This window comes from Typopeltis vanoorti, chromosome 11 (assembly GCF_054136105.1).
Source record: "Typopeltis vanoorti isolate ZY-2024b chromosome 11, IOZ_Tvanoo_1.0, whole genome shotgun sequence".
NCBI lineage: Eukaryota > Metazoa > Arthropoda > Arachnida > Uropygi > Thelyphonidae > Typopeltis > Typopeltis vanoorti.
This window is the reverse complement of record NC_143559.1, coordinates 126,908,652-126,922,848: the sequence shown is the minus strand read 5'-3', so window position 1 is coordinate 126,922,848 and position 14,197 is coordinate 126,908,652. Positions and strand designations below refer to the sequence as shown.

Below are 14,197 nucleotides of genomic sequence, written 5' to 3'. Positions count from 1 at the left end.
AGCATCCATGTCTTATACCTGATTCTACATCAAAGTATCTTTGTGTACATTCTTCAGTTCTATCTGCAGAATCACTCTAGGCTATATATATATATTTCTCTGTGAATATTTTATGTCATGCTCATACACAGGAGGTTGGTTGATCAACCTATAGTACATTAGTACCATGTATGGATAGTGGGTTGGGAAAGGAGGAACTTGTTTGTGTTTGATTTAAATTACTGTAAATTGTATTCCTTGGGAAACATAGGCTGCACATGTTCATTTAAAATTGAACATGTGCAGCCGTTGCTCAAAATCCCTTCACAACATAAAGTTAGTAATAACTACTCCGTGTCCTGAACAGAAACCTTGCAAATGTTTATCATTATTATTAGCTTTGCTCTTTTCTTCAGTTTTCCCCCAAACATTTCTATATATCTGATAATCATTTTCTACTCTGCTGTTTGGATCTCCAACAAGGACCAGCTTTTCCTTTTGCATTGTGTCAACTGCCTTCTCTAGTGCCTGGAAGAATTCCTCCTCCTGTTTCCTAGTAGGGAACCTTCTGTGGGAATACAGTCACAAACAAATCTCATTGTTTGTGACTGTATTATGTGTGACTGTATTTTATGATATTTATGATTTGTGTGCAAATCCCAGTTCCCAATTCTGATTTGCTAACATCATTCTACTTGATACTATTTCTATTTCTATTTGCAAGGAGGTTATCCTCGTATTGAATACTATAGCACTCCTTTTCCCCTGATTGTTGTTCCCTGAATATGACATGATATTTGGTGCTTAGAAAGGTCTCGCCTGATGTCTTCTTTGTTTCAGTAACATGTATTATATTGATCTGGTTCTTTTCCATTGATGCTTATGTTAATGGTGCCAATCTTGAACTCTTCTGATATTGATTTCAGATTCATTCCATTAGCTGATCTTACATGACTTTTCACTGTTTCCCTGATGAACTTAATGCGGGAGGCTTGTTTAACTGGGTGATGCCCTAGCCAGCATGAAATTCTCTTATTTTGTACCATCATTTTGCATTATGATTTAAGACAGTAAGAATACAATTTGGTTGGCTAAATATCCCAAGTTAGTAACCCATCCAACACATATGATCATAGCAAAATTATTCCTATCCCTGTGTTAAAGGTACATCAGAAAAAATAGCCCAAGTTCTCCTCAGATATGATCTCCATGCCACTTTCAAACCTTTCATTCATATGTTCATATGTTCTCCTAAAGATCAACCTCATCATCTTGAACATTTTCGAGTGCATGAAGTTCCTTGTGCCTGCATGCTTTGGACTGGAAGATCAGTTAACATTTGCTTTGAATAATACAAAAATTACATCTATGATCATCTGTATTGCAAGTTGGGATTGGCAGACCATGCCTGCATACTCCTTTATGTAGGATCAGATGGAGGAAAACATACATATTACAGAGAAATCATTATTAGTCTGAGAGACTGTTTTTAGAATGGGCATCAGCTATGAAGCATTCTCTCAACCTCAACATATATGGTTGCATTAATTTACCAAAGATCTGGGAAACTATCATTTTAAGACCCGATAGCCTGACTTCTCTAAATTAACTTTACAGTTATCTGACCTGTAAAGGGCCATGTAAGGAAACTATTTCTATTTGCAGTTACAATTTGAATTGTTTTCCAGTTACATAGTTCAGTGCTGTGTGCCTGTCACAATTATAATTGTTCACTGATGATGCTGGGTGAAACCTAATGAAATATTAGTGAGTTTAATAAATGTATTTTTTCTCTTGGTTGTACCATGAAGCGTTACTGTTATTAACATATGTATATAGCTTTTAAAAAAAATTAAAAACTTTTTTATATATATAGGCACAAGAAGACGCTGAAATGCTGCGTTCCTTGGTAGTACCACTAGAGGAAGAAATAAAGGCACTTAAAGATAAACTGCGATCAACTGATGAAGGATTGAGGATGTATGAGACTGCATTTTCAGGTCTTGTGAAAGGCCTTGGTTCAGATTCTTTAGCAGAAATGATTAAAGGAAAATCACCTGCAGAAGTAGTTGAACATCTTGATGAAAAGGTAATTTTTTTTAAAAAAACAACTTATTATCATAAGCATGTTATTTCTTCCTATTTTTGCTGTAAAATTTAATCAAAAGAGAAAATGAGCATCATATGAGAAAAAGAGTGCTGACACACAGTAGATATATGAAAATGAACCTTATGTGATTTTGCATTCAAGTTGATAACATATAACAAATATAACATATATAGCAAATGAGGAAAAATGCATTTAATTTTTATAATCCAGCATACCTGTCTCTAGAATTTTATATCACCTGGTGTGAGACTTCTGCCTCACCTGGGCTGAAGTGTCTTGAAAAGTTCCATGTTTGGTCTCTAGAGTAGTGTTTCTGGATCATGTAGAAAAATAAATAAAAAATATATATTCCCATTCATGTATCGTCTCCTATCTAGGAGGTTGACTATCATGATGTGACTCATGGTTAACTAAGGGTGTAACAACGTGGTGAGGACCCTATCTTTTCCACATATTGTCGTAAGTATTCCTGACTGTAATCCGTGTGTGTTCACGGGGCTGGTTTGCCTCTTCTGAGGGACAAAAATCCAGAGTTTCAGGTGAAAAAATCCTCTACTCCTGTATGAAAATGGCTAACTCATCTTTAGTCAACAGAGACAAGATAACGGTTCCTCATGCTTCCGACCAAAGGGCATATATATATAATCAATAAAAATGTGGAGGGAAAATCCTTAGCTTGGCCACGTTACAAATGTACTATCAGTTTACAAATAAATGTGGGACCCACATTAAAGAAAAGAAAAATTGATCATTAACTACACTTGGTGAAAATACTAAGCGATTTAGTATCAGGGCATTTAAGAAAAAGCTCAGCTTATAATTCAAGTCAAGTTTTTCTTCAGTATCCTGATATTGTCCTCCCTGGAGAAGGGAATTTGTTTTTTGTGGGTAAAAATTGGTTTTTGGTGCAAACATATATTAGGAATCATGCCAGCCAGCAATATAATACTGCTGGATGAAAAATAATGATCATATATAGCAAATGGGGAAATATACACTTAATTTTTAAAATTCAGCAGCACATCTTTAGGTAGTATATTCATTGCCTAATGATGTACTGCTTTGTTTTATCACGATGTTTCATGTGTCGTCTGGTAGAAATGAGAATATCATTAGCCTTGTGTAGACTTAAATTTCATTAGAGGATGATTAGGGGAAAAAAACAAAAACAAAAAGCCTTTCAGGGAGGAATCACTAAAGAAAGATTGAGAAACACTAGTATAGAGATCTTGCTTTTAATTTTCTCTCTCTCTCTTTTTATAAAAAATGTGCGCTTTGCATAAACAGTTATTTGTGTATCCCCCCCCCACACACACACACGCATGGAATGAGAGTGATATACCAATCACACTGTAGGATGACCCGGACCCTCTCCCAGTTAAGGGTACAGCAGTAAAATGAGGAAATACATGCACTAACCAGCAGCCACAGGCTATTTACTAGTTAGTGCATGGAACTGAACCAGTTAGTAATGAATCTGGAAGCTTCTCTACCAGCTAGCATCAAATCCTGCAGTCAGTATTTTGCCAGTTCATAACTAGAGAGAGAGAGAGCAAATACAGTGGCTGTATGAGGAACTGTTGAGGCCACGTATGGACAGACAGAAGACCAAATTCTCTCTCTGTGTGGGTGGATAGTATGTTTGCAAGGCTGTCTGTTGTGTCGGAAAATGTGATGAGTCATCTCCTTTTTCCAACCCAACATAGAGTTAGCTCAGAAGGAATGGATAAGGACATGCTTATGCCTCCAAACAGAAAATGTGCTCATTAATGACCCAAGAACATGTGTATATCCAGATTAGTAAATTCTAAGCAATGTTAAAGTATCCCATAAACTAAATAGAGAAGGTTTGTTAAATCTATTAAGGTAGAAAATCATGTATAAATTCTAAAAGGATGTGTACAAGCTAATAATAGTTTTAGTTCATGTCAAAGTTAGTTCGTGGCCACGGTATCCAATCGGCAGCCGCCGCACGCATGACGACACCACCAAGTGAGGGCGCTGTTTTTTGGAGTATATAGGTTTTGGCAGGGATTTGAATCGCTCTTTTTTTCTTCTCGTTTCGTCGGTACCTGGTTTCCTGTGCGGAAGGCTGTATAGCTGTGAAAAGCTTGCCACCATGCGGAGCAAGAATCTCCCCTTGCTATGTGTGCTACGTGGATCAAAGCTGCAGCTATAGTGCGTCTAGATTCCTAAGAAGAAAGGGCCACTGATGAGTTAACGTCAGTGTATAATTCAGTGTAAGAGTGTTTCGTTTTGTGTGGAACAAAGGAATAGTGAAGCTGCCATTAAAGAAAGTACAGTAAAGAGATCCGAATATCCAGATAAAGCAAGAACGGTAAGCAGGAATCTTTTCATATTAATATCGGAGTAACCGTGGAGTAAGGAGAACTGGTCTTTAAGAACACAGCCCATTTCCGTGAAGTGTTACAAGAACTGTCTGCAGTTTGGACATTTTGTCTATATCTAAGGAAAAGGCATTTTAGGCTTGAGCCAAGTAGGAGACCGAGGCTACGAACTGTTTGTGTCTAAAGAATAATAATGTTATACTGTTAAAACCTAATTGAATGTTAACTAAATTTTTGGGGGGAGGATTAAGTGTAAAATATAAGAAGGAGCATTGCCTCGAGAAATCTATGTCAGAGTTGCTGAATTGACGTATATATATGTAATTAGCATGTGTGATAGTAGATTGGTATTTAGTATATGTTGTTAGAGTCTGAGGATAGTTATATATATATATATATATATATATATATATATATATATATATATATATAAGTGAAGGAATTTGTGTCAGTATAGAGGATTACAGTGTAGAAATTTTGGATGTGTTAAATTAAGAAAAGGGAGGGAACCCAGACTCTTTTAATTTAAGGATTAACTAACTTGTATCATTATGTTTTGTGCTAAATAAACGTATTTCTTTATGTGTAATCAAATGAGTTTGTCATTCTTTCTGTGGATTGAATTACTGCTCGGAAAATTACGAACCGTGCATAAAAGGGGAACCCACTAGTAATATAAGAAACGGGACCACAACTGCATACTTCATGATCCCTGCATTTTCTTTCTAAGTAATCTTGGTTAGTGTATCAGAATTTAGTTGCCGGCTGGCGCAGTCATTAAATAATATAAATTTGTCGGCAAACGAATTAACTGATAATAAGTAAAGTACAAAAAATTTAATGATAACAAAAGATAAAGTTTAAGATAGGACAAATAAGAGATAAGACGCCAATAAGACAAATGCAACCAAGGTATAACACTGTCACATCTCACTGCATGCACCACTTCCTTTTTATCTCTTCCTCACCACATGCAATGGATTGTAGCTCAAAGAAACTGTTGTGGATCACAAAAATTCTCCAAAAAAATCCTAAAAATAAAAAAAAATCCAACCTCCCCCAACAATGCACCATCATTAATTCTTACCAAAAAAAATTCTGTTTCAACTTCACCAACATCCATGGCCTAAACAGCAATATAAACAATGAACACCACCTACAGTCATCTAAACCATAATTATAATTTTTATCAGAACCCAACTGGCAACCTCACAACCACTGTTCACCTCAACTGCCTGAACTATACATTATACAGTTCTTTATGCAATTGTGCATTCATCAGAATTGACATACCATGGCAGAAACTGCAAAACCTTGAATCCCCACTGTTTTGATCTACTTTGGATCAAAATTTCTTTACCAAATCAACCTGCCCTTTTCATATGCCTTCTCTCATTCTCCAAAGCTTGAATTTCTTTGGTCAAAATGCCCTAATAGTGAGGTCATCCTTCTTGTGGACTTCATTGTGAACAACTCATTTTGGCTTCCCTTCTCCAGTTTCACCAATCAAGCAAGCAAGGATGCTGAGGTGTTTGCCATTAGCAATGACCTATCACAGATGATCAATTTCCGTACCTGTCAACACCCTCCAATTTGCCAACAGTCTTGACCTCTTCCTAACAAGCTTCCCTTCCAAGTATGCTGTGTACATCAGTTCTCCTCTTGGTAACACAAATCACAGCCTCATATAAGTCCCTTTTGCCACAGAACAATCTTCACCCACCAGTTTTTAGTCTCATGTTCTTTGGTTTTCAAGGGTGCTAAATGGGATGACTTCTATATCTCCTTCTCATGGTCTGATTACTGCTTCAGTTTTTCTGATCTAACCTGTTCAGACCAAATAACAGAAATCATCCTCATAGGAATGAAGGCTTTCATTCCTTATTCCACTCCAAATTCTCAGCCACCATCCAAGTCTTGGTTCTCAAAAAAAGTGTGCCAACGCAGAAAAGTTGGCACACTTTTCTGCATACCACGAATGGCTTAAGACTAAAACTCCAGCTGCTCACTCTGCCTATACTGCGGCTTGCAACAGCTGTAAAAGAATCATCACCAAATCCAAATCAGACTTTGAAAGAACCAAATGCTGCAAACTCTCCTCCTGTCTAAATGACAGTTGGGTGCAACTTTTGCCCACCCAGGTTTCCACCACTCTCACATCACGATGGTACTGTAATTACCTCACCTAACGACAAGGTCAGCTTACTGGCATCACTCTTTTCTTCCAATTTCTGCATTGATGACCTAGGCATAGTTCCTCCACTCCACCAAGAATGGTTCTCTTCATGTCACCCATAAGAAAGAAATCCAAAGAATCCTTAATAACCTGAACACAAACAAGGCATCTGGTCCTAATGGTATCCCACCGATTCTGTTAAAAAAATTGTGCCTCATAACTAACACCTATCCTGTATTGCTTCTTCAATCTATCCTATTAAACTGGCATGTATTCTACAAAATGAAAACAGGCCTACATCCAGTGATAGTTCAGCCAATGAACTACCACTGGCTTCTGTTCCCTGAGATTATGGAGAAGGTCATCAACAACTAATCTATGACCAGCAGTACAGATTCACCACTCATGATCTACAGCTGATCTTCATGCTTTCACCGCCCATTTATGGACTCAACCCATGGAAAAATTTGGAAAAACTCGCATGTTTTCCCTCGACATTTCAAAGGCATTTGATTGGGTTTGGCACAGGGGCCTTCTTAGTAAACTACCATCCTGTGGTCTGCCTTCCATATTCTGCAATCGATGGTATGGAAGGATCCTTCCACGCACTTTCTCACTGGTTGTTCATAACATGTCATGGTGGACAGTTTCCTCCCCTCAGATTTCCCCACCAAAGCAGGAGTACCTTAGAGTTCCAATTCTTTCACCCACTTTCTTCCTTGTATCAAATAACCTTCTCTCATAGACTTCTAATCCTATCCATGGCTTTGCTGATGACAAGATATTCCTTTTCATTTGACAAACCTTGTAGTGCTCAAGTATTAGAATTTTCTTTCTCTTTTGGTCATTCACTGCATGTCATGGTGGATGGCATCCTCTCTTTGCCATTAATGCAGGAGTATCTCAAGGCTCCGTTCTCTCACCTACCCTCTTTCTCATACATCTGTCGTCAGCAAAAGCTATGGATAGGACTCTCCACTCATCCTAGCCCTTTGACAAACTGTGTAGTTTCCATACATCCCTTACATCAAGATCATCTGCAACCAGCACCTTAAACACTGATCTCCATACCATCCTTTAGCAGGACAAAGATAACCTAGTCACCTTCAATGTCACAAAACACAGTCCTGCCTTTTCTCTCACAAAAGAGATCTCAGCTCACCTTCCCTTATCCTCAGTAATACATGTATCACTAGACAGAATGAATCTCTCTCTCTCTCTCTCCTTGGCCTAACATTTACCTCCAACCTCTCTTGACACAAGCACATTGCATCAATAGCCTCCTCAGCTTCTAAAAAACTAGGCATACTTTTCTGCTCAAGAATCTATTTTACACCTACCCAGCTACTAACTCTATATAAATCCCAAATCTACCCATCCTTAGAATACTGAACACGCATTTGTGGTGGAGCATTTAAAACCTCCTTCAAAATTCTTGATGCTGTCCACAAGGAAGCCATTTGGCTCGTAGATGACCTCCCAAGTTCACTTCAACCTCTGTCTGTCTTCTCACTGACAGTGCAATGTTTCAGCTCTGTCCCTTTTTTACAGGTACTTCCATGGTCACTGCTCCAGTGAATTGGCAAACATCATTCCTCCACTTGCTGTTAGGCCTGTTAAAACAAGAGCAGCTGCTATTTAACTTCCCTGTACAGTACAACTGCAAATTGTCAAACCTGCTTCTTCTCTTCCTCATGATGTGTTTCCCAACTATTTTTTAAACCTAACAGTTCTTTAAGAAGAATGTCAATAGATTTCTTCTTTATCAACCCTCTTCTGCACCTCACACACTGCACTGAGGTGCTATAGGCTCTCGTACCTTTCTTGTGTGGGAAAGATATACACTCATAAGCAGTTGAATTAGAGATACCTGCCGTGTTGGCAAAATGGTACTGTGGTTGCCCTGGCGAATGGAATAGTGGCGCTTGATGAAAATGTCGTCAGACCTTGTACTGACCGTTTGAGTAATAGTCGAGCACAGAATGGAGAAGACTCGAGATCTCATCAGATAATTCAATTGCGGCCAGATAGTCGGAGCCAGATGTATGAGGTACGCACTCCATCTCCGAAGTCATGCAGGCACTGGGCTTTTACCGTGAGTACATGGAATCGAGTAAAACCACAGCCGCCAGTGAAAACTGCCTTGGTGTACAACATGTCGATGACAGGGGATGCTGGCAGCTAGCTTGGATGGTAACAGTGAATAGACGAGCCACAGTGCCGCAGATCACTTGCCAATTCAATGCTGGACAACAATGACATGTGAGCAGCCATTCCATCCAGAACCATTTCCTTGCTGTGGGGTACAGAAGCCACCACCACCCGACTAGAGTACCTCTGATCACCGCATGTCACAAGGCACAACGATTAGCATGGGTGCAGGAACACCACCATTGGACCCATTGACACATGGAAAAAGGTCGCCTGGACTGATGAGTCGAGGTACACGTTGGTAGACGCCAATGGCAGGGTACAAGTGCATCACCAAGCACATGAAGTGATAGATCCCTCATGCCAGCAGGATACAGTTCAGGTTGGTGGTTGTATCCTCATATGGGGGCTGTTTATGTGGGATGAAATGGGTCCCCTAGTACATCTACCAACGCCCCTCACAGGTCTCCTACAGCACCCTGCAGGAGACCTGTACCTACAGCAAGACAATGCTCTGTCCACTGCTCCCAAATTGTGGCCGAGTGGATGAACACTCCACGGACATGAGTATGCTAGGCTGGTCCCCGAGATCCCCTGACCTCAATCCTATTGAACACATCTAGGATGCTGTCGAGAGAGATATACGTGCCCTGGACCCTGCTCCAGCCAATCTCCATGCATTGTGGGAGGCTGTGCAGCAGTCATGGATCAGTTTGGCTCCCCAATGCTTCCGGTGCCTTGTGGAGTCCATGCCATGTCGCATCGCCACCGTCATCAAGGCAAAAGGGGGTGCTACCTGCTACTAGGCAGGTATCTCTAATTCAACTGCTCATGAGCGTGTGTGTGTGTATATATATAAAGAAAAAATTAAAATCCTCAAGATCCACCATGACCAGTGGCCTGAACTTTGATCTCCTAGCTATCTCCCAATGGAACAAGGACAAACTTGTAGACTTCACTGTCACCAAAAAACCCAGTCTTGTCTGATCTCTCACAAGAATCTGCCCATCCATGAAATATTGCTCCCATAGTTGAGGTGGTACATCAAAATCCTCTCTCTAAGATTGCACAATTCTGTACAGAAGGGGGGCAGTCTGGCTAATTAATGATCCCTCTCAGGTATTCAATTTCTGGCTTGTGCCTCTTCTACAGATACTTGAAATGACAATGCTCTGCTGAATTGGCCACATTTTTCCTCTGCCTCCAAAATCATGAGATCAAGAGCCACTGCTAACCAACACCCCCCCTCTTACATTGCATCTTGAAACTCACCAAACCAACTTCACTGCCTATTTTTTCATTCAATCTAATTCTGTTCTTTGGAACAGTCTCTCCCACTGTGCCTTCCCCAAAGAATACAACCTTCAGCTTTTTAAACAAAATATGAACAGATTCTTCTTTTCTTTTTGCCCACACTTTGACAGGAATGTGCTGTAGTTCTTGTGGCATTTCGTAGATGGATCAGATAAACAAATAAAAAAAAACAAAAAAACTCTTGATTATTTGATTCCTCACCTTTCCTTTTATCTCTGTCTCTTGTTTATCTGATCCAGATACGAAATGCCACAAGAACTACAGCACATTCCTTAGATCTGCATGAAAAGTGTAGATGATGGTTTCAGGAGTAGGAGTGCGCAAGAAAGGATTAAGACAGGCAAGGATGTGGGGGTGATATTTAGGTCTGGGGAGGAAGTATAGTATCAGTGATAATAGACAGGAATGGATGGGAAGAGTGTAGAGGAGTCAAGTCCGAGAAGTGGGGCTTGTTATAGAAACAGAAATGAGCTTGTGTGTATGTTTACAAATGCTTGAATTATTTGAAACAAGGCGAATTAAATTGTAGCATTGATAGTTCATTTACCCAAAATTTGTTGGTGTGAGACATGGTTGAACAAGGATAACATTCTGGCAGGAATATAGATGGAGGGATATGTATGTAGTCTTTTGCAAAGACAAACAGAGCAAAAAAAGAGGAGGAGTGTTATTGGTGATGGCAGAAGAGTTATGCCCAGTGGTGAGCTATGGAAATTTTAACAATGGGCTCACATCTTCGAACAATAAAAAGCCGTATTTCACACAAAAATGTTTATTAATACAGCTTGTGTACAAATGCCAGTCAAAAAGTATGAGGGGACAATCAACCTGTAAAGGCTATCATTTTTAAACAAATATTTCATGATCTAAACATGAAATATTTGCACAATCATCTGTGTAATTTATCTTACATAAGAAAAACATTTTTTAACTATCAAAATATAATGAAAATAAAAATTTTAAAATCGCACATGTGAACTAGTCTGCATTTTTTATAAACAAAATAAATTTCTTTTGTTTCTGATAGAAGTTTTTTGACAAACAATCTATAAATAATAAATAAATATTATCTAAACACAATAGTATTGAAGTACGTTATATTTCTCTTTTGTTTTTATACTTCAAGTGATAATCAACGGTACCAATCAAGGGGGCATTATTTTATAGTCCTATTTATTTATATGCGATTACCAAAAGTGAATTCTTATTTGTAAAATGATAGTAACAGTAACTATAATATTTTATTTAATAAAATCACTTTGTTAGGTCACCACATGAGTTTTTCGCTTAATATATTTTAAAAAATTATGTTTTTTTTTCTTGTTTTTTTTTTGAAAAAATAAAAAAGTAAACGAGAAGAACAAGGGGCTCGCAAATTCGAGAAAAATTTAATAAAGTGCTCGGGCGAGTCCCTTATAGCTCAACACTGGTTATGCCCATCTAGAGTGGAGATGCCAGGAGCAAATACTGACAGTGGTGTGAAGTGGAGGTGGGCAGGATGAAATGTTTAGGGTGTTGCTATGTTTAGACCTGGTGATGTGGAAGACAGTGAGAAGGAAATGTTCAGACAAATTGATTTGGCTGATAAGAAAAGGGTGGTCATTATGGGTGATTTCAATTATGGAAAATATACTAGAATGAAGAGACAGTATCAGGAACCAAAGAGAATGAATTTCTTGAGTTTTTAAGGGTTAACTAAGCAGCAAGTAACAGAGGCCTCACATGGATCAAGGAAGGTCTTGAATTTGATTATCTCATCAGAAGATATTGTTGTAAATGAGGTGCTCACTTTGGTGGTGGCCAGCCATATCAGGAACGTTTGTGAGAAAGAGTTATATGTGGAACTATAAGACAGGTGATTATGGCAAACTCAGGAGGCAGCGTGCAGCGATATCAGGAAAGGAGGAATTGCATAGAAAAGAAATCAGTGCTGCTTGGTCTCTACTGAGGAATTATCTGGCAGAGGAGTGACTGAGTGTATTCCAAAGGTCAGGAGATTAAATAAGGTAGGTGTAAAATGGATGACTGAAGAGGTAAAGCATGCAATCTGGAAATAAAAGGCATTGTGGATGTGGCACAAGACGAGTGGAGGTAATCAGTTACATGAGGAGTGCAAAGAGCGAACAAGGAAGATTCGCTTAAAGGGTAGCAAAAGCGCAGTATGAGCAGCAGTTAGGAAATAATACTAAAATAAATCCTAGGGAAGTTTTTTAATATATGGCCAGTAGAAGGAGGAATGATTATGGGAAGATAATGTTGGTCAGTGGTAATGAGAAATTGATAAACACTGAGGAGGATATAGTAGAAGTGTTAAATGAGCAGTTCATTAAAGTATTCCATCCTTGTGATTGTAACGTAATGCAGAACTTGAGAGCAGTGGGAATGGGGGGAGGACCCACTGATGAGGAATTGATGACAACAAGGCCATGGGACTAGATGGTATATCACTGCATGTCTTCAGGGAATGTTCCAGGGAGTTAACAAAACCTTTAATATACATTTTCAACATGAATCTTAGATTAACTCAGGTCCCAAAGGAATGAGAAGATGGCAAAATTGTTCTGGTTCATAAAGGAGGTCATAAGACTAAGGCTTTGAATTATAGGCCACTCAGCTTGTCTGGAGATGTGGTCAACGTTCTGGGAAAGCTAGTGAGGACAAGGATTCAGAACTGAGTTGACCTCAGTAGAATTCTTTTAAATGGACATCATGGGTTTGCTAAAGGATGATGGTGTTGTAGCAATCTGCTTATTATAACAGGACAAATACATTGGACAAATGGGGGGGGATGCATATACAGTAGTATATTTAGATTTTGCAAAGGCTTTCGATATATTACCAGATGACAAGCTAGTAGTTAAATTGGAACAGATGGGGGGTTAGATAATAAATTAGTGCATTAGATTGGATTGGGTGTCTGATAGGTATCAACAGGTTGTGTATGGAGGAGTGATATCCCAAAAGAGAAAAGTTACTAGTGGTGTGCTCTGGGGTCTGTTTTGGGGCAATTGTTGTTTAATTTGTATGTAAATGACATTGGAAAGGGCTTAAATGTTGATATACAGTTCTTTGCAGATGAATGCAAAGTTGGGAAGAGTTATGAGAAGTAGAGCAGATGTTGTTTTGCAACCGGATGTAAATAGACTGTCTAAATGGGCAAGAGTGTGGAGAGGTCAGTTTAATGTTACAAAGTGTAAGGTTTTAAAATTTGGGAAGCAAAGGTGGGATGCAGAGTATAGGATTGGTGGGGATATTTTGGAGAAGATGAAGGATTTGGAGATTGTGCTAGAGCCTTGGAATTTTGCAGGCATTTTGCTAAAATCGTGAAGATGACACAGTGAATTATGAGAATGATGTGGAGAACACTAACATGTAGAAGTGAGGATGTTTTGATCCCATTGTACGAGACTTTGATCAAGCTGCAGATGGATTATTACTGTGCACAGATTTGGTAACCAGATTTTCAAAAGGATGAAATGTTGAACAGGGTTCAGAGATGATTGACTAAGTTGGCTTCTGGAATATGGAATATAAGGACAGATTGAGAGAATGCAAATTAGAGCCTAGTGGATAGAAGAAGGGAAAGACATGATCCAGATGTATAAGTTAGTAAGGGGTAATTACCTGAATAGCGTGGATGAGATTTTTCATAGAATATCTGGAGACAGGAGGAGAAGGAGAGGCTATCCCTGGAAGCCGTGTAAGGTGGGTGTGAGCAACGGGGGGGGGGGGTTAAGTATAGATCTTTTGTATGTGGAGTGGTAAGTGATTGAAATGTATTCCCTTAGATTGTGGTGAGACGGTGAATGCATTTAAGTCAAAGTACAATTTGCTGTGCATGTGGGAGTGGGACCTCCCATGATGAGTCTCTTGACTATGGAGGTATATTGATGATGAGAATAATAATAATAATATAGCAGTAATTTTAATTTGCAGTTTTTTATTTTGTTTTTTTTTATGAGATGTGATTCCCTCCACAAAAAGTTGTAAACCTATGGAACATTAGTACTGTGGTAAGTTAAGGATTTTTTTCCTATTTTTATTTATTTGTTTTTATTGTTCAGTGCAATGTGTGCGAAATGTATTTGTTGAGAAAATTAAAGATGTATGAGGAAGGAA

The 14,197-nt window shown here is 38.8% G+C and overlaps 1 protein-coding gene across 3 annotated transcripts in view; it reads left to right on the top strand.

The window, feature by feature from the left end:
- LOC150102033 (rab GTPase-binding effector protein 1-like) overlaps positions 1 to 14,197 on the top strand; it is a 555,334-nt gene that overhangs the window by 242,871 nt on the left and 298,266 nt on the right. For all 3 annotated transcript variants that reach the window (XR_016549014.1, XM_090400151.1, XM_090400153.1), the window contains one exon: positions 1,856 to 2,068. Coding sequence is in view for 2 of the 3 variants with exons in the window: in XM_090400151.1 (XP_090256277.1) it covers positions 1,856 to 2,068 (213 nt within the window). In the remaining variant the exon portion in view is untranslated. The remainder of the gene's footprint in view (positions 1 to 1,855; positions 2,069 to 14,197) is intronic.